Source organism: Ptiloglossa arizonensis, chromosome 1 (genome assembly GCF_051014685.1).
Source record: "Ptiloglossa arizonensis isolate GNS036 chromosome 1, iyPtiAriz1_principal, whole genome shotgun sequence".
In the NCBI taxonomy this organism is placed as follows: Eukaryota; Metazoa; Arthropoda; class Insecta; order Hymenoptera; family Colletidae; genus Ptiloglossa; species Ptiloglossa arizonensis.
In genome coordinates, this window is record NC_135048.1 from 26464196 (window position 1) to 26485314 (window position 21119).

At 45.3% G+C, this 21119-nt stretch overlaps 1 protein-coding gene across 1 annotated transcript in view; it reads right to left on the reverse strand.

Annotated features, from left to right (window-relative positions):
• Nucleotides 1–824: 824 nt before the first annotated feature.
• The window catches only part of LOC143149353 (uncharacterized), a 72612-nt gene continuing 52317 nt past the window's right edge, over nucleotides 825–21119 (reverse strand). Inside the window, exon 3 of the mRNA XM_076316670.1 lies at nucleotides 825–3856. Within this exon, the coding sequence (XP_076172785.1) occupies nucleotides 2657–3856 (1200 nt within the window). The 3' untranslated portion in view covers nucleotides 825–2656. The remainder of the gene's footprint in view (nucleotides 3857–21119) is intronic.

Consider the following 21119-nt stretch of genomic DNA (forward strand, 5'->3'; position numbering starts at 1 on the left):
AAAGTTGGAGAAATCGCTGGTAAAATTAGGTTGATAACCTAAACCAAGGATGGTAATTTGAAATGTCTCACCCTGTATACCCGATCGCAATGAAAGCACGTCCGACCTCAAGGTTGTCCACGGATCGACTGCCGGCTCTTCACGATCGACCGACTCGTCGCTCCGTGAATCGACTAATTTTTTTGTTTACGCTCGATACATGCAAATTGGAGGAAATACCTCGCGGTTGTCGCGACATTTTCTGCTAGGCGATCGTATAATCAGGTACTAAGAATGGAACACAGAGCTTGCAGAGTTGTGCACTCGATTGTAATACATTATTATATTAATACATCAATTTCGCGTGGATCTTAATTATTTTTTAAAAAACTCGTAAGTCGGTGGATACCTACCTACATTGAAAAGGATCACCTCAAACTGCATCGTATTTGCTTTATCCCTTTGTCTGAAATTTGTTGGTATTTGACACTTACTTTTCTAAACTTTTTCTATTTTACACTCTAATAAAGCAAAATCTACTATCAAACCCTTGAAATTCTTCTCGAACAAGCCTAATTTCTTAAATAACGTCGCGTTTACAAAGTTATACACTTATCGATATTTTTGTCAAACATTAATATAGATGTTTTCAAACATTACGTTTTTAAACATTAAAAAATGAAACAATAATCACCGGTAAGACTGGATACACTAGTCCAATTACTTTCATTTAAATCGAAATAAATAATAAAAAAAAGTACTCACCTCGCCGAGGGGAACGATCATCCACTGGGAACAGGATGTCAAAAGGTCAGGGCGACGCAAGAAAAAGACACATGTAGATTAAACAAAAATATTTAATTTCGCGATACGTTTAGGTACTGGCCGCTCGTGTTCACCGCTTACGTGCTACTATATACAAAAAAAAAAAAAAAAAATCGGGGGGGAAACAAAATGTCGGGAGAAGAGAACGCGATAGACAAAAACAAATTGAAAAAAAGAAGACAACAACCGATCGTTCGTCCAGCCTGAGGTCGTACACCGAGCGGGAGCACGGAAGCGATATTCCGGATACACGGACGAGCGTGGTCGTCCGCCCTCTTATTTACAAGATGGACGACGTATGTTCTTTTCTACGCAATCGACCCGACGTGTCGTCGTTCCTCTCTCTCTCTCTCTCTTTCGTTTCATTTTATTTACTGGCCTCTGCTGCGTCGCGAGACAGGGTTCGCGGATCCGCGGAGAAACGTGCTCTCCTGCGTCTCCATGCCCCCTCCTCGCGTCCCTCCGAAGGGTTCGTCGTACAACGAGGTAAGAGAAACATACGACGCTCGATGGGCCCCGTCGTACGCACGATAGAGAGATAAGATCCCAAAAAAGCGGTCCGTTTCGAAGGTATACGTACACATACATATAGAATATTTATATAAATATATTATATTAAGGCACTCCACTACTGGCCGGTAATATCCGCGGACTCTCCGTTTCTTTTATATACAGGGGGTTTAGGAGGGGGACTTACATGTTTCTCTATGCATAGCGACAACCTCACCGCGTGTCAGGATAAGGAATTAAGCGAAAACTCTGTCGAGAGTTCCCTAGCCGCTACCGCAATAAATTAATCTCGACTCCTTGGGATTGGTGCAACATGGGGGGATCGGGGCTGGGGCACACACACCTATGTACAAAATTTGAACACATTTTCGTGGCGGGGCTCTCGATCGGATTCCTCGTTGTCGTGCCCTCCGTTGCGCCACGCAATGATTCCTCGGATGATCTTCGAGCGTCTTCGCACCCCTGACTTCGACACTTTTCGTTCGATGCGAACCGTTTCGCTGGACTTTCCAGGTTTCGATCCTTCCAAGAGGGACTCGAAGACAACCGTTGTTCTAGTAAGTTTTCTAGTCCTCGTTGAGTTTTCGGGTTCCTTGGAAACGGTTCGACCCATCGAGAAGAGGATTCGAGGAGTGTCACCTTCCTCGAGTCTCCAGGCTCTCTAGAATAGATCTTTCGTTAAAAGTTCCAAAGACGACTACCCTCGTCCAAGGACTCTCCAGGTGTTTCAGAACCGGTCCAACCCTTCCGTAGAGGATTCAAAGACGACTATCCTCATTCTTGACTCTCCAGGTGCTCTAGAATCGGTTCGACTCTTTCATAGAGGATTCCAAGGTGACTATCCTCGTTCTTGACTCTCCAGGTACTCCAGAATCGGTTCGACTCTTTCATGGAGGATTCCAAGGTGACTATCCTCATTCTTGACTCTCCAGGTGCTCCAGAATCGGTTCGACTCTTTCATAAAGGATTCCAAGGTGACTATCCTCATTCTTGACTCTCCAGGTGCTCCAGAATCGGTTCGACTCTTTCATAGAGGATTCCAAGGTGACTATCCTCGTCCTTGATTTTCCAGGTGCTCCAAAATTGATCTAACCATTCCATAGAGGATTCAAAGACACTCGTCCTCCTCCTCTAGTCTCCAGGTTCTCCATACACGGTCCAACCTCTCCAAAGAGGATTCGAAGACATCCATCGAAGACAACCGTCCTCCTCCTCGAGTTTCCAGGTTACCCTGGAGTCGGTTCGACCGTTCCAAAGAAGATTCGTAGACAGCCACCGGATGACTGGGTAAGAACTCGGGACCAGCCCGTCGCGCGGGCTTGTTGTGTACGTTGGGTTGGCCTCACAACGAGAGAGGCAACTCCGCGGGCCTCTTCACGCCAAGCGTCAGGTCCAGAGGTTTGCTCTTGGTGGTGGCCTCCTCCTTCGCGGGGCTGTCGCGATCGCGCTCGTTGTCGTTCGACCTGTTGTCCTCCTCCGAGGACTGGCTGGGCCGCGGGGAGCTTCTGCTCGACCTGACGCTGAGATCGATCGGTTCGTCCTGTTCCACGGCTAGACCACCTGGACTTGGGCTGACCAGGAGCAGATCTCCGCCCCTGGGCGAGTGTTGGGAGGCCGCTGGCGTCACCAGACCCGGCGGCGGATACACCAATCCCAAACCTTGATGCGGATGGTAACCCGTGGTGAGAGTGACGGTGGCGTTGATCTTCCTGGGAGGGAACTCCCGCTCGGAGAGCGTTGGCGAGGCGGCACTGGTCTTGAAGTAGCTCAAAGCCGAGTTGCTCCTGGATTCGGTGTCCTGGCCATCGCCACCGTCCACGGAGGAGGCGCCACTGTCGCTGGGTGTGTCCGCTGCCCTCTTGTAAGTCGGGAGGAACGGTCTGAAGACGTCTGATGGGCTCGAGGGCACGCATACCGTGTCCTTCTGAGCGAAGTTCATCGGGAACATCGGTGATCCTGGGTGCTGTTGTTGTTGTTGCTTGTAAAACGGCGGCGGGGTTGTGTCCCGTGGTGGTGTACCCGGTGGTTGCTGGGGATTCCCGCCCACCCTCTCGCGTTCCTTCTGCCAGGCCAACAAGCGCAGCTGGTTCTGAAGTGCGACGTCGTCGGGATGGGGCGACTTGTTGCCCCTCTCGCGTTCCTGTTTCAGCATCGCCACGTGCAGCAGGTGCGACTGGAGGGCCAGATCCTCCTGACTAGGTGACGCGCGATCCTTCGCGTCCTTGTACACCCCGCTGCCAGGCTGGCTGGGCGCCTGGGGTAGGAACGCGGGCAGAAAACCGGGCCCGAACGGCGAACCAGCGCCCGCCGTCACGTTCACCGTCTGGCCCCCGTTGGTCTGCTCCTGGAGCAGGCAATGGATCTTGAACCAGTTCGAACGACGACCGTAACGCGAGCCAGACTTCGACATCCCGACCATCAGACACTTGCGCAGCCGACAGGCCTTGCAAGCGGTGCGGTTCTTCTTGTTGATCACGCACACGCCACCGTTCTTGCACTCGGAGATGCTGCCGAGATTGTTGTAGGTCCGCCCGAAGAACGACTGCGAACAGAGGAGAAACGAGGCTGGTGAGTTACGGGAGTTGAGGGACACACAGCTCTGAAATTAGGCATGTCTCGGGTTGTCTACTCCGTGACGAGGGGCAAGCAAAGGGACGTAGCTTGGGAAATGGCGGACTCGGGCTGGGGTGTTATTATTTCTTCGTTCAGAATTTTACAAATTCGACTTCACGGTAAAGCGTATATTTTTAGTGGATGTAACGAGAACGAGGTTCAAACGAAACGAAGACTTTTGAAGCTTCTCGAGCTTAGCCTTCCAGCGCAAGGTTTGGGTCTTCTACGGTTTCGATGTTTCTAATTTTGGACTCTATTCGGACATTCTTGCCCAATCCTTCGAGTATTGATCCATTTCAGATATCTACGAGAAAAATTGCAAGCTACTTGAGAAATATCAGATCATCCATGATAATCTCTCACTTCGTGGGAACTCTACTAGGCTCTAAGCGTAGTAAACTATAATAGATAATCTTGAAATACGTTGAAATAATCTCCCATAAATGATCCAAAGTCTCGAGACACCACGGTGAAAAGAATCGTGCAAATTTATATAAAATTACATCAAACATCGCAAAACGAGCACATACGCGAGGACCAATCTCGAGCGAAAATTATCACCAGAAGGATTCAAGCCTGCAGTAAACTCGATAAACTTATTAGCAATTTGACTGTATCCGTACCTGTTGCATTTATTATCACTCGTAACTATATATCTAAAGTAATAATAATACGATGTGTATTATAACGCGTAAAATTGCTCACGATAAGAAGTTTCGGAACGAGGTCATCGATGCACAGGGGAAACCAGTTCTCACATCGAAACGAGCCACACGAGAAGTAGTTAATACCGCACGGTTGAGCGGTAGCGAGTCATTGTCGCTAATTTTCGCCGCGATTTCCACGAATAGGCGAGTGTCACCGTGGTGAATTCACAATAAAGGTACATCGTCCTCTTTCGTCGAGGATACGGTGAACGGTGCGTCTAGGATGAAAGATCGCCGCGCTGTGTAAAGGATCGGTCGTGTGCGAATTCTGCGAGGGCCACGCGCGGTTACCAACGGATTAAACGTCAGGGTTTCATGTTACGCGCGTCACGAGAATTAGCGCGGCTCCAGAAGGTCCGAGAACAGCGACAGGGTGGCTGCGGTGACGGCGCGGTAGATGGAGCGTGTACGGGGCCGGTCGTGGCCACTCGTAAAGTTAAACGCCCATGGGCCGACAATAAAATCGCCACGAAAGGGCCGCATCGAGCGCTAATTTACGACGCGTCGTTCCCGTGTCTGGGGAGGGAGTCCCCCCGTTTCGAGTCCTCGAGGACCCCTAAATTTCGTTCCACCGGGAGAACTATCGTTATCGCGACCGTTTCGCTATTCGAGATCGGCTGTTTACACGAGAGAACCAATTTCGAATAGCTATTTACGCGTTCGGTGTACTCCATCGCGGTGGAGTCTCGTGAAACGTTTCAGAGGGAAGTTTAAATAATATTTATATAAATTGGAAGGCATCGTATGTTGGGCAAGAATGCACGGTATGCAGAAGGTATGCCAGAGTTTACCGAAAGCGCTAATTTACGACGCGTCGTTCCAGCGTCTGGGTAGGGAGTCCCCCTCTACTTCGTTTCGAGTTCTCGAGGACCCCTAAATTTCGTTCCACCGAGGGAACTTCGGTTATCGGTACCTGAGTCTATTACTCGGGCCCGTGGTTTCTACGAAGGTCGAGATTAATTCCGGTCACAATTTACGAAATTGAAAGTGCGAGATACGAAGTGGAGGGAATGATATTTATAAATCGGAAGGTACCGTAACTTCGGGGGGAATGGTATGCGCAGAGTGTACCGAGAATCTCTTCATTTGAGGATCTTCGAAGTCTTCGTGCCTCGTTGAGAGGAGAAATTATGCAACGAGTCTGAGACGGAGAACAAGTTTAATTTCGGTGTTCACGGTCGATTTTACAAACAGGAGAGATCAAACTGTGTAAAGAACTCGACGAGAAGCTCACGGGTCACGAACGACCCCTAGACGACACTCGCTGAAGATCATCAGACGTTAGAGTAATTCGAACGCGAAACTTTATTTATTCCCCATCGTGGAATAAACTCGATGACCCCGCTGGAAGACCGCGCATATTTCACGCGAACCGGAAACGCTCGGATTCTGGGCTTCACCTGACGCAGAGCCACGTGGGCGGCCCGCTAACGGTCCCGAAAACCCAAAAGCTCGCGTAGCGGTACGCGGCCCAAATGGGACCGACGACTCATCCGCTGGAAATGTCCGGTGCTATCGATCCGTGGCCCACATTTCAGCCTCGATACAACGCTCGGAGATTATACGACCTCGTGTCACCGCGACCGTGACTCAGCAGCCGACGCACGATCGTGAGAAACCTGCTCGTCCCTGTGCAATTATCAGCCGGTAACGTGTACTCGTCCCGTTTCCACGGTTTGAAATCGAATCGTTGCTCTTTCGATACATCGCGGCCGTTCTAAGTATACCTTTGTTGCAATTGGCTTCGGTGTTTTTTGTATTATTATTAGATATCGAGTATCGAAGCAATCGGTACGTAAGCATCGAATGTGAGCCTTAGCTTTCTTTTCTTTTTGTATGATTTTAGATGTAAAATATGGAAGCAATGGGTACGAAAGCACCGAGTATGGGGCTTAGTGTCTTTTGTATAATTTTAGGTGTAAAATATGAAAGCAATGGGTACGAAAGCACCGAGTATGGGGCTTAATATCTTTTGTATAATTTTAGATGTTAAGTATGAAAGCAATGGGTACGAAAACACCGAGTATGGGCCTTAACGTCTTTTGTATAATTTTAGATGTAAAATGTGAAAGCAATGAGTACGGAAGCACTAAGAATGTTTACGATTGATCTGCAATTGGGGTTGTAGAATAAACATTTTTCGAAAAAGATTTTAAGAAACAATTTTTTCACTTTGCGAAAATCTTGGAAAATTTTCGGGATTTTCTACAAAATATTTTCAAAGCATGGAAAGTGAATACCTTGGCTTGTATACTATTCCGTAAGAATAGCGCGATGTTTGAAAGAGAGTTCAACGCTGGAGCACTCGCGAATGTCTAGGTTAAGTACCTTCATTCTATCGATCGGAAGATCGAGAATTAGAGAATATCTAGCTCTTAATATCCAGCTCTTAAACCTTACCAAGGGTTTTTTCCGACTCGGAGTAATTCTAATCGTATTCGAATCATCGAGGAACGAAGTCCGGAAGACCCAAGGTTCTAGTTAACATAACGTTCTGCACCGTAAAGCTCATAGATACTTAGTTTAAATGCTCTTATTCCGAAGATTACCAACTAAAAAATAATCCAGACCCTAATATCCATCACTACCCAGGGGTTTTTGACCCGGAATAACTAGACCTCTCGTAATTAATGGGGTAGACCTTAGACTTCAGACTCCAGCAGTTGGGAGTACATTTATTCTCGACTCGTCTCTTCTACCGGAGTTTAACACGCTTCCACTAGAATACCTACAACAACTGCCTTTACCCCATTTATTTACAAGATCACGAAATAAACAATATCTAGTGCCTAGTACCGAATGATTATACTTCTCGTAATCAGTAGATGTAAATCCCATACCCCAGCAGTTGCAAATGCACTTACTTTCGGCTCATTTTGCTACTGGAGTTCAGTACACTTCCACCAAAGTGTCTTTATCCCATTTTTTTCGAAGATCACAAATTAAAAAGTATCTAGTGATACAGTATATCTATACCTCTCGTAATCGCTAGATGTAGATCTTAGACCCCAATAGTTGCAAGTACACTCTTGGCTCACCTTTGCTACTGGAGGTCAGTACACTTCCACCAAAGTATCTTAATTCCATTCGTTTCGAAGATCACGAATTAAAAAGTATCTGTACCGTAAAAAGTGCCTAGTACCGAATGACTATACTTCTCGTAATCAGTAGATGCAAATCCTATACCCCAGCAGTTGCAAATGCACTTACTTTCGGCTCATCTTTGCTACTGGAGTTCAGTACACTTTCACCAAAGTATCTTCATTCCATTCGTTTCGAAGATCACGAACTAAAAAGTATCTGCACCGTAAAAAGTGCCCAGTACCGAATGACTATACCTCTCTAGACCCCAACAGTTGCAAATACACTTACTTTGTATTTGCATCTTCATTGGTCGGTTCATCTTTGCTACCGGAGTCGAGCACACTTCCACCAGAGTGTCTTCATCCCATTCGTTCCAAAGATCGAGAACTAAAAACTACCTAATGGCCAGCACCGAAGAACTATACCTCTCTCAATCGTCATACGTATATCTTAGACCCCAATAGTTGCAAGTACACTCTTGGCTCATCTTTGCTACCGGAGTTCAGCACACTTCCACTAGAGTATCTTCGTCCCATTCGTTTCAAAGATCACGAATTAAAAACTACCCAGTGGCCAGCACAACAACTATACAACAACTACACCTCTTTGAATCGTCATACGTAGATCTTAGACCGCATCAGTTGCAAGTCCACTCACTCTCGGCTGGTGTACGCTACCGGAGTTCAGCACAATTTCACCGTACGATCCGTACGATCCGGTCGGTGAATTTGCAGGGGAAACGCGGAATCGACGGACGTCCTCTCGCAGTGGCGTTGATTAATCGACGTTCGCCGCGACCCAGGAACAACAACGCCAGGAAGGTTGACAAACTGGTAATGATCGCGAGATGCGCGCCGCGGCGCGCTTCGAAGCGGATCTTCTCCAGCGGTACCCGCGGCGGGACAATCTCGCGGCAACGATCTTAGATCGCGACGTCGGACGCGTTGGAAACGGCTCCCGTACGCCAGATGATCCTTGGCTGTCACCGCGACTGTGTGAAAGAGGTTACGGTGCCGTGGATCGCGCGCACGCGAAAACGAGCACGGCCCCGGGGGTATACCGATCGCTTCCGCCTACGAAACGCTCATTGTCCAAGATGGAATATGATCTAGCGTACGGCATGCTCGTACCAGCGAAACTTTCGCGGGATACGGAATATTATATCTACACGTACCCGCGCAGACGTTGGAAGCAGAGGCGGACAGCGCGTAGTCCTTCGCGAGCGTTCCGTTAGAAAGCGTTTCGTTCCGCGATCGGAATCGTCCCGCTCTTTTAAATCCATCCGTGGATTCTGACTTTACGGAGAAACTCCACGGTTAGGGGTTTTTTTAAATCAATTCCTGGAGGATCGAACGCGACAGGTAATGTTACGCGCGTGCACGGTTAGTGTTCGATTTTAGGGTCACGGGCCGGTGAACACTGAACTCTGAATTTGTAAATGATAATTCGTTGTGATTCTCAATGGGGGCTCGTCGCTGATCCCGAGGGAAGAATTGAAACGATCTGCGCGATTAAACGTAGTCTTTTTACAGGATTGAGAATATATATTTGGAGGTATTCTCTGGTAGGTTTCTAAGGATTGTACAGAATATGTTCTGGAGGATAGACAAGTGAAAAATTCCAAATCGATAATGATACTTTCTTGCGGTACTTGGGTGATTTCAATGCACGGTGGTACATATTGCGATGTTCGGAGTTACTTTCGATATTTAACTTAGAAATCGATGGAAGTACCTGGAGGGCTCGTAATCGGGACTGTGGAGTTATGATCCTACGAAAATTGATTCCTTGACCATATTCGCTTACATATAATTATAACAATTTTCTGAAATAATCTAGAATGTATACCACTCTTCTAATGAAACAATGAAATTAATTCATAGAATAGTTTTCCTCGAATACTTTCTTTAAGCCAGTACCTTTTTATACCTTTTTATACACAAAGGTATGTAACCCTTTAATTCGCAGGGACTTCTCTTTACCCAAGTACGTATTATAGCAATTAGTACCACGAAGCTTACAAAATACCATTTCTCAACGAACGAAACTCGCGTAGTCTCGACGCACCTAACCTAGAAATATCGATCATAGTAGGGGCCTGTGATCAGCGCGCGCATGGAGTTCAATTCACAAGACACGAGTTACTCGTGTTTCTCCTTACCCAAAGACGTATCACGGTAATTAGTTCCACGAACTTTAAAAAATACCATTTCTCAACGAACGAAACTCACGTAGTCTCGGTGTACGAGTCGACGAACCTAACCTAGAAATATCGATCGTAGTACCTCGAAGTCCCGTGATCGGCGCGCGCATAGAGTTCAATACACGAGACACGAGTTACTCGTGTTTCTCCTTACCCAAAGACGTATCACGGTAATTAGTTCCACGAACCTTAAAACTTAAAAAATACCATTTCTCAACCAACGAAACTCACGTAGTCTCCGTGTACGAGTCGACGAACCTAACCTAGAAATATCGATCGTAGTACCTCGAAGTCCCGTGATCGGCGCGCGCATAGAGTTCAATTCACGAGACACAAGTTACTCGTGTTTCTCTTTACCTAAATACGTATTATAGCAATTAGTACAACGAACCTTAAAAAATACCATTTCTCAACGAACGAAACTAGCGCGGTCTCGACGCACCTAACCTAGAAATATCTCACGTAGTACCTAAAGGACCCATGATCAGCGCGCAGATGGTAATTCACGAAACATTGTGAGGTTTTCGTGTTTCTCGTTGCCCGTAGACGTACCGAAACGATCGGTTCGCGGATGGTTCGTCGATAAATCGAGCGACGAAAACGATCATCGATCGAGACGCGATCCGGTAGGTCGTGAAACATGCGTGCGTGTTTATAAGCGCGCGGCGTGGCGCGATTGCGTCGCCGCGCGTTCGCGGCTCGGTCAGCTGTGCGTATCTTGACCGTAGACAGAAAACAAGGTGGACAACGGGATCCGCGGGGATTGCGCAAGAGGCGTGCGAGCGCGTGTTCGCAGCGGAGTTTTCAAGTTTTTTTTTCCTTTTTTCTTTTTTTTTACTTCCCCGCCGGTCCTCGTCCCGGTCACGAATCACGTACCAGCAGCGCACGAATCAAACGCCGCGCGACCGGGAGAAAATTCCCGGCGACAGAAACCGTGCGCGCCATTTAGGGCCGGCTGCGACAAATCCGTCATGGACAGCGGAGATTATCACAAATCAGCCGGCACGCCCGGAATCCCGGGCCGATTTGTAACGCCATATAGAACGCCAACGGGGAAATCGTTGTCCGTGATCGTGAACGGAAACCGGCGCGGGAAAGTTTGACAAATTGTCGACGGAAAACGTTCACGACGTTACAGCGTGCACCAAAGACGGTCGAGGATTTACGATCTCGCGAGATCGCGAGCCGAAGATTGCTTTCGGGAACGAATTTTTTTTCATATGGTCGTTACAGCTGAGTCGAATCTTCGGGTATTCGTACCGGTGGTATTTTTCTACCTTTCGGTGGGTTATCGTATTTTTTTTTTTTTTTTTTTTTTCGAATTCCATTGCATCTTTGGAAATTCATCGTACGGTTGAATCGTTTGGGAGTTGGTTGCACGAGAGAATTTTTACGAGTATACTATTGGTGAATTTTTGTACATTTGTTGGATCGTTGGAAATTCACAGGGTTATTGAATTTTTATCGATTCGATCTGGGATTGAAGTTTCGTTCGTTTTATTATTGAATTTTTATTGATTTGTTCTACTGTTGGAAATTTATTCTATCGTTGAATAGATTATCTGTTACTCTAGTTGTATATTCTACTCTTCTAAATGGAGGCCATTTTGAATAATTTTTCTAGAGTGTCGATAGAATTAGTTCAATTGTTCGGTTACGAATAATTTACTTTGAAATAGTTACACAGAATGGAAGAGAACAGTGACACTCGTCTGAATTATGATCAAAAGTTATGAGAAGAATTTGAGTAAAAACTTCAAATAAACTTGTACTCTGTTTTTCCTCGTACATACATATTTATACTTAAGATATTTGCAGCGTTCCTTGCATCGCTGTCGGACCCCTATAAATTCAAGCTCGCATCGATTAACAATTCTAATTATCCATAATGTATAATTAATATCCAAATAACCAAAAGTTATTTTTCTTTCACCTCGAATCTTCCTACAATCGACCTTGACGCGAGATTGAAGTTATTTTATCTATCACAAAAAAGAAAAATAAGATAAAATGATTCTGCTGTGAACTCTTACGTAATATTTTCCAGCTACCTATTTTCCTCGAACACTTACTTCCTATCGAAAATTTCCCGTGGAAAAATTTTATTCCAAAAAAGATAAAGACTACTAGGAGATGACTACTTTACCAAACATTACGCAATATTTCTCTCGAACACTTTTTCAAAATTTCCCAAAACTTCTTGTGAAACAATTTTATCCAAACAGTAAAAAATCACAAGATGATCACTCTGTGGACCCTTGCGTAAAATTTCCCACCTTTTCTTTTCTTATTGAAAGTTTTCCGTGATATTCCCCCAGAAAGAGAAATTATAAGTAGATGACCACTCTTTGAATCCTCACACAAAATTTCCCACCTTTCTTTTTCTTATCGAAAGCTTTCCATGAAATTTCCCCAAAAAGAAAAATTATACAATAATGCAAGAAGATAACTACTTTGTGGATTCTGACGCAATATTTCCCACCTTTTCTTTTCTTATTAAAAGTTCTCCGTGAAATCCCCCCAAAAAGAGAAATTACAAGAAATTGGCTACTTTTTAAATTCTCGCGCAATATTTCCCACCTTTCTTTTTCTTATGGAAAGCTTTCCATGAAATTTCCCCAAAAAGAAAAATTATACAATAGTACAAGAAGATAACTACTTTGTGGATTCTGACGCAATATTTCCCACCTTTTCTTGTCTTATTGAAAGTTTTCCGTGATATTCCCCCCAAAAGAGAAATTACAAATAAATGATCACTCTCTGAATCCTCACGCAAAATTTCCCTCCTACTTATTTCTTATCGAAAGTTTTCCATGAAATCCCCCCAAAAAGAGAAATTAGAAGAAATGTACTACTCCTTAAATCCTCGCGCAATATTTTCCACCTTCTTTTTTCTTCCCGAAAATTCTCCGTGAAATCCCCCCAAAAAGAAAAATTACTAGAAGATAATCACTTTGTGGATCCTCACGCAATATTTCCCACCTTCTTTTTTCTTATCGAAAGTTTTCCATGAAATCCCCACAAAAAGAAAAATTACAAGTAAATCACCATTTTATGGACCCTCGCGCAATATTTCCCACCTTTTCTTTTCTTATCGAAAGTTTTCCATGAAATCCCCCCAAAAAGAAAAATTACAAAAAGATAACCACTTTGCGAATGGTCACGCAATATTTCTCATCTTCTTTTTTCTTATCGAAAGTTTTCCATGAAATCCCCACAAAAAGAAATATTACAAGTAAATCATCATTTTATGAATCCTCGCGCAATATTTCCCACCTACTTCATTCTTCCCGAAAGTTTTCAATGAAATCCCCACAAAAATAAAAATTACAAATAAATCACCATTTTATGGACCCTCGTGCAATATTTCCCACCTTTTCTTTTCTTATGGAAAGTTTTCTATGAAATCCCCACAAAAAGAAAAATTAAAAATAAATCACCATTTTATTCGATCCTCACGCAATATTTCCCACCTACTTCAGTCTTCCTGAAAGTTTTCCATAAAATCCCCCCAAAACTAAAAATTACAAGAAATTGACCACTCTCTAAATCCTCGCGCAATATTTCCCACCTACCAATTCCTCTCGACGTAAACTTCCCCAAATCTCCCCAAACTTACTCAAACACTCTCGAAACTCTTCCGCGCCGCGTCACGTACCATTCATCCCGCGAGTTTATAAAACAACTGTACATCTTTCGATCGGACAGCGTGGATCAATTTCGCGAATGGTTAGACTCAGCCGAACACGGCGCGCGTTTCTTCGATCTCGGCGCGTCGGGAATGCGATTGGCACGGCGTTTCGCTAAGTCGAGCGTTCGCGCTGCGGGAACAATTTCCTCCCGTAGAGACACGCGGGGAGGGCGGGGAGGGGAGTACGTAAAAAGAAAAAAAATGGGGGAAAAAAAAAACAAGCGCGCCGATAGTTTCCCGCACGTGACGGGAATCCGAGCCGGCTTGGCGGCAATCGGCCGCTGAAAGCGTTCGGCGCGTACGCGGTGAACTGGATTTCGACGCGCGGCGTCGTGTCGCACGACGGTTTCGACGTATTCCGCGAAACGTCCGCGACCTTTGGTCCGCGTCGTCGTAAGTGAGCCCGCAAACACGCCACGACGGTGCCGACAGACGCGACGATGACGTCGCGCTGGTTAACGCGATTAGAGGGGAGAGGACCGCCTCGAGGTTGAAGTAATTTTCACCCGCGACAATCGCGACCGTTCGATTTTGCACGCGATGAAGAAAAATTATACAATAATACAAGAAGACAACTACTTTGTCGATTCTGACGCAATATTTCCCACCTTTTCTTTTCTTGTTGAAAGTTCTCCGTGAAATCCCCCCAAAAAGAAAAATTACAAGAAGATAACCACTTTGCGAATGGTCAAGCAATATTTCCCAACTTCTTTTTTCTTATCGAAAGTATTCGATCTGCGATTCTACACGGTGGTGGACAAACCTCTGGAAACAAACACGTGGTACCGAAAGTAACTAGATGAGAAAAGTAGGTTTAAATTTATGTCGGAAAATTCTCAACCGAAAGTGACATTTTCGTAAAAATTGATCCCTTTCGTGAAAAGTTTCTCGACGTTTAAAAGCAAGATGTCCAGTCTTTAGATCGATCGCAGTTCGTATACCGCTTAGAGATATTGTTAAACAATTTTTCTGAATATACGACAGGTAATGAGATTCATAATTCTCGCGCAGATCGAACAAGGTCTCTCGAGCTTGAATAACGGTTTTCTGATATACGAGCCTTGTAAAATGCTAAAGTTCCTTTTTTGTCGGGAGAGAATTGTTTTTTAAGGAACTCGCGCACATTCCATCGAAAATGTGACACCATCGTGTGAAAAACACGCTCGGGGACTACCGACGGGACCCGATCCAACTGTCTCCCAGTATCCATTGAATTACAACCTATCCCGTCCACGTATTTAACGACTCTTACGGAAATAAAATAAACGAAGAAACTTTCTCGGGAAGTATCGCGATAATTGTTACAAATTATTCTAAGAATCATCGATTCGTGATCTTAGAATTTTGTAAACACGACGATAATTTCACCGATGAATCTTCAAATATTAATAATGTTTCTCTACATCATTTTCGTAGAAACTTTTTTCATCCACTCTGCCTAGTTAACATCGTGACAAATTCACCCCATTTCTGGGCACCCTGCACGAAAACGTTTTCTCGACGCAACAGTGCCGTCACCCCCAGAATTTAAACAAAAAAAAAGAATTTTTTTCAATTCTCAAAAAAAATTCATACATTCCTTTGCATTCCTCTACTTCTTCTCCAAGTCTATCTAGAGTTTGTTACTGTTCCCCTTTCTTCGAATCGTTCTAGTTCGATCTCCATTGAAGAATTACGAGCTCGAGTTTACCGCTCGGATCGTTCCGTTTAACGGTAAACAACTCGGTACAAACACTCCCGAATCAATATTTTGCCGCGTGCAAATGTCCACGATAAACTCGAACGCCCCTGGTCGGTGAAAATTGGGAAAATTTCGTCGTCGCGATCCTCGCCCCGGAGAGACCACACCGCGACTCGTACAGCCTCTGGAGCTGGACAAGCCATTTCACATTCCCACGTCCTTAATATAGATTGTCGGATACCGCGAGCGAGTAAGAGGCGGAGAACAAGGACGCGGCGAGAGTTCGAACGAAAAGAACCAACTCTGGAGAAGGTGGAGGAGGAAAAGGAGAAGGAGGAGGAACGTAATAGAGAAGGAGGCCACAAACGTCGCGAGTAGACGAAAACGGACGAACAGAGGCTGCCGACATGTGTCGAAGCAACGCAGACGAGGACGTATCCGCGTTTTCGATGAAGAGGAACACCACCTTGCCGCGCAGGTGCGTCTGGCTCGATTGTTTGGGAACGGTGTGAAAAGAAGAGAGGCGCGCGCTAAAAAATTATTTTTTTTTTTCCTCTTCTTTAGAAGAGAAGGGGATAGGAGATTCTTCTTTAGAAAAGAAGACATTTCTCCGCTCAGATGGGGAAGAAACGGTAAATCACTCTTCTTTGGAATCAATTTTTACGAAAATATCACTTTCTCTAGAGAATTTTCCGACATAAATTTAAACGAACTTTTCCCATTTAGTTGCTTTCGGTACCACGTGGTTCGGTCCAGAGGTTTGTCCACCATCGTGTAGAATCGCAGATCGAGCTTGGCTGGTCGATTGTTCCAAGCAGCGCGTGCAAAATCGAACGCTCGCGATTCTCGCGGGTGAAAATTACTTCGACCTAACTCTAATAATTTTTAACGCGCGCTAAACAATTATTATTCTTTTCTCTCTTCTTTTTTAGACGCTCTCGAAGCGTCCGAGTCGACGTGAAAAATGACCGATCCCGCTTCGACGAGTTCGAGGTGACTTCGAAGAGAATATTAACCTCAAGAGACCTTCGAAGAGGTCGTCGAGGAAAGTAGATCTCTAAGGAGAGTGTTATTTATCTCGCGTCACCGGAACGATGAATAATAGACAACGTGGGTTCGTTTAACGGGAGTATCGATAAACAACGGTAACACCACCGACCGGGCGGATTAGGTTTCTGGATAATTCCAGGTAGATCGATACCGAGATTGCAAAAAGCCCATTGTGCGTTCACGAGGGCGATATTTCGTCGGAATGTTCGATTCGCGCTTTATCTTTAGACACCGTGAGTCAGAGCGGCGTTCAAACGAGCCTGCGAGTATGGAGCGCCTGCTGCGTTTCGAATGTTTGTATCTCGGTGAATTGGTTCTTTTCGAATGCTTGAAATTTCTCCGCTCGGATGGGGAAGAAACGGTAAATCACCCGCGGGTGAACAATTGAAATTGATAACGCGGATCGCGACCGATAAAATTGCCCGAGCGTAAGGTCGACGCGAATTGCTCCCACTACGGTGATTTCAATGCACGGTATCGTTGCTGGACCACTAAATCGATCAGGTAAATTCAATGAGTCAAATGTCTACGAATTTTCCATTTCTATCGGTCAACAGGGTGTCCACTGTATTCCTTCGAGAATTACTTCTTTACCATTTCGATAGAGAAAACCGGTCGGTATTTTTGTACAACGTTTCTTCGTGAACATTTCCCCCGTGTACACCAAAAACTTCAATATTCTCTCGTCTCGTAACACACTCGAAACCACGAACGTTCCACCCGAACTTTGCATTCCTCCTCTACTCCCTCTCCTTCAACCTTTTACACAATCTCCTTCAACACAGTTCCTCTCGTTCGTCCAGTCGACGATATCGCTTCGATCGAAACGTGTCCAAAAGGAATCAATTTCTCCGAAGTTACACGTTAGAACACCTCCCGAATACTCCCTCTGTTCTTCGAACAAATTCGAAACAAGTTTCACGCTTTCCTCGAACCGATGATCCAACGTTCACCTGCGTGGAGCGATCGCGGCGATCGTGTCTCCGAGAGGTTCAAAAATCAGAACGACGCATCATCGTTGCTCAAGGAAAGAAGAGAAGAAGAAGAAGAAGAAGAAAAAAGAAAACAAAAAAAAAAAAACATCGATGCGTCAACCGACGTCCACCAATTTCCCCACCGTTTGTGCCCCTCCCCCCACCTCTCCCCGAACGAGGAGCGCGTGACTTCGACGCACTCGGCGTGACCCTGATACTCGCCGATGTTCGCGGAACGCGCGTCGTCATTCTCGTTCCAACGAATCCTCTTCTCTCTCTGTCTCTCTCTTTATGTGTCTCTCTACCTCTCTTTCACTCGTTCGAGCGTTTCCTTCCTCTTCGTGACTTTCCCAGCGGGGATGACTCGTCGATGCGCGAGATCTGAATTCCGTGTCCTGGCACTACGTGGTACCAGCTGGCTCCCGCGCGCGTTAATAATCGGTCACGCCGTTTTCGCGACGCGCAGCACCCCCCTCTGTCCCCCTACTGGACGCGGGAAATCGTTTTCCTGAGCGCCGCCACCGCCACCGCCGCCACCGCCGCCACCGCCGCGACGACTACCGCGAGAGGGGGCCACGGGAGAGTGAATCGCTAACGAGCCGTTCCACGTAATGACTTATCTAGATCTCCGTCTATTTCTAGCTGTCGCCGGGGGCCGCGAGGCGAGAATAGCACCGTCCCGAGCCGGCCGAGACCGATTTTATTCCGTTTTCTCGATCGCCGGCACTACGCGCATGACTGGGCCCACGGTATGATCGATATTTATCACCACGGATCGTGTTCCCTATACGCCGTTGGGTTTCCCTTTTTCCGCGTTACGTTTTCCCGCGGTCGCGGGACTGACGGGGGACTACCTTTGGTTCCCCCTTTCGAAACCGAAAGTCCCGCGCGAGACGTCCGTTCGAAGTTCGCGGTGATTTCAACGCGCGGGAGAAAAGGTACTCGGGTGTGTACTAGAAGAGTACGTTTCTTTGGGGAGAGAATGTTGTTTTTTCGTGGAGGATTTTTGTTTAGTGGATATAAAATTGTAATTTCGTGCAGGCTTTGATCGTTAGGTTTGAGAATTTATCGAGACTGTGCGCAGAGTGTCTGGATGTTTGGTACTTTGTATTCTTTTGTTTCTTTAGGTAATATTTGGAAGGAAGGAAAGAAAAGAGTGTTGTAGAATTTTGGTTTATCGTCATTATTGAAAAACCACTAAGTGTCTAAATCGAGCATTTATCGAGACTGTGCACAGAATGTTTTGAAGTTGTCTTCTATTATTTTTTTAAGGTAATATTTGGAAGAAATGAAAGAAAAGATTGTTGTACAATTTTGGTTTATCGTCATCATTGAAAATCACCTTTCTTGATCTACCACTAAGTGTCTAAATCGAGAAATTATCGAGACTATACACAGAATGTCTTGAAGTTGTCTTATATTATTTTTTTAAGGTAATATTTGGAAGAAATGAAAGAAAAGATTGTTGTACAGTTTTGGTTTATCGTCATTATTGAAAATTACCCTTCTTGATATACCACTAAGTGTCTCGAAGTTTGATATTTTCTATTTTTTTTTTTTAGGTAATACTTGGAAGGGATGAAAGAAAAGAGTATTGTAGAATTTTGGTTTATCGTCATTATTGAAAATTACCCTTCCCGATCCACCACTAGGTGCCTAAATAGAGGATTGACCGAGATTCTTGCAAAAAATCCCAATTTTGTTTCTAAATAACTCCCGAGAGAAACGAAGGACTATAGTAACTTCGTTATTAATATCTTTCGAGCTCTTCGAAGCGTGCTACGATATTTCCAAAGTTTCTTAATTTCCTGGCGTATACTTTCCCTCGATTACTCCAAACTCCCGAGTTCATCAGCGTGTGCACCTCGAAGAATCTCCAAGAAATAATTCTGCTACATCGCATCTAGCGATCTGAACAACTGATCATCCAAACCACACTATTCCCCGATCTCGATTCGAAAATATCGCGCGATAGATTTAACGATTATTTATACCATTATCGTCCACGAACGATACCTAACTTCTTCGTCGAATCGTCGCTAAATCCAGACTAGAATACTCGCCGACTACACGGATTCGTAACACCCCAACAACGACTATCTCACTCGTCTCGGTGTCCATCGAGGTCGACGCGAGTCTCTGGTTACTTTTTCGTGAAATTCAAGGTCACCGTTAACGATGTTTATCGTCGTCTCGCTGTATTCCCGTCGACGATAAATCTCTCACCGCGTGCAGGTTTCGCAAACCACGAACCATCGTATCGAGACGTACGGTCGATGGTGGTCAGCGATTTTCGCAATCTCTCGATTTCGGTGATCTCGCGGTCACCGGGATCGCGGACGATCCTCGTCGCGCGGAGGATTTTTTGGCGACGATCCAAGGGAACTCTCGACTTCGAAACGGGATCGCTGAAAACCGAGCGTCTGACGTCACCCGGGCAGCGAAGACCTTGGGCCGACGCGCGCTCTGCATGCCGAACGCTCTCGGGACCCGAGCCACTCTCGTTTTCGTTTCGATTTCCAGCCGCGTTACGCCGCTCTTTTCATAGATAACTACAACCGAGCCGCTACCAATCGAAACGCGAACGTGGGGCGCGTCAGAGGTGACCCTGCCCGATCCCGATGAAATTCGGCTCAGACGAAGATCCGTGTCTCGAAGACGCGTAGGTGTAATTTTAGCCGTAGACGATCGACCAATTTCGAGAAAAACAAATTCGAACGTTTGAAGAAACTATACAGTTTCAACTACACAGTTTCGATTACACTTCTCTCGGTACTTTGTCTCGAGTTTAAATCCAGTCGCGAGAATTATTTTTCCTTTTAGAAAATCGGCCATCGATTTTTTTCCTTTTAGAAAATTTAATCAATAGAACGTAATAGAACATATACACCATATTTATATTTTATATATACCACAACATATTTCGATAATGAGTAATAATTGAACTCGTTAAGGGGAAACTTACACATATATTCTGTGGGTAGGTTTGAATTTGGAACGATTTATAATTTGTAATTCAAATTTTTGTACATATCTTTTTTAGAATTGGTCCATTATCTATGATTAAAATTACAGGTGCTTTTACTGTAGGTCTTCGACTCTGTTGAATTTCATCTCGATGGACGAGGGTCACTTCTGACCCTCCTCTTGGAAAACGAACGATGAGAAAGTGATTGAAGTGGATCGTAGGGGGTATTTGTTCACCGTGTGTTTCTTCCAAGCGACGAGTCGCGGAGAGTTTAACGCCGCGTCGTTCGAGTTCGCGCGGTTTAACGCACTTTTATGACGCCGCGGACGCTTCCATGTCCTACGGTGTGCAGCGGACGATTGAATTGCAGATCGTGGCGGCGACAGTTCCTAACTGCGGGAACAATGAACGACGGTCATTGTATGCTGATTTCGAGTCGCGATTTTGTAAGTCCGTTTCACCGAATAGCTACGCGCGACGGAACGAAGTTTAACGCTCGTGAAATCGGTTTCCAGACTCGGTTCTTCCGCGATGACACTCGGTTGCGAGTTGACACGCTGACTCGGAGAAACTTCCATGGGCTTGTAACGTCGATCTTTCGCGGGGGACGATAATCTTCGAGGATCTTCGAAAATGGCAGCAAAGTTTACCGTTATTCCTGACATCGACTCTTTCGTTCCTTCTTTCTCGATTTCTTTTCCTTCGTGAAAGAAATTCATAGAGAGGAACGCCTTTTGAGACGATTAGAGACATTTGAGCTAAAATGAAGGATACCTCGTACTTCTTTTTACTGGTTGTATTTAAAATAATGAAGAGAATCGTTACAGTGGTCTT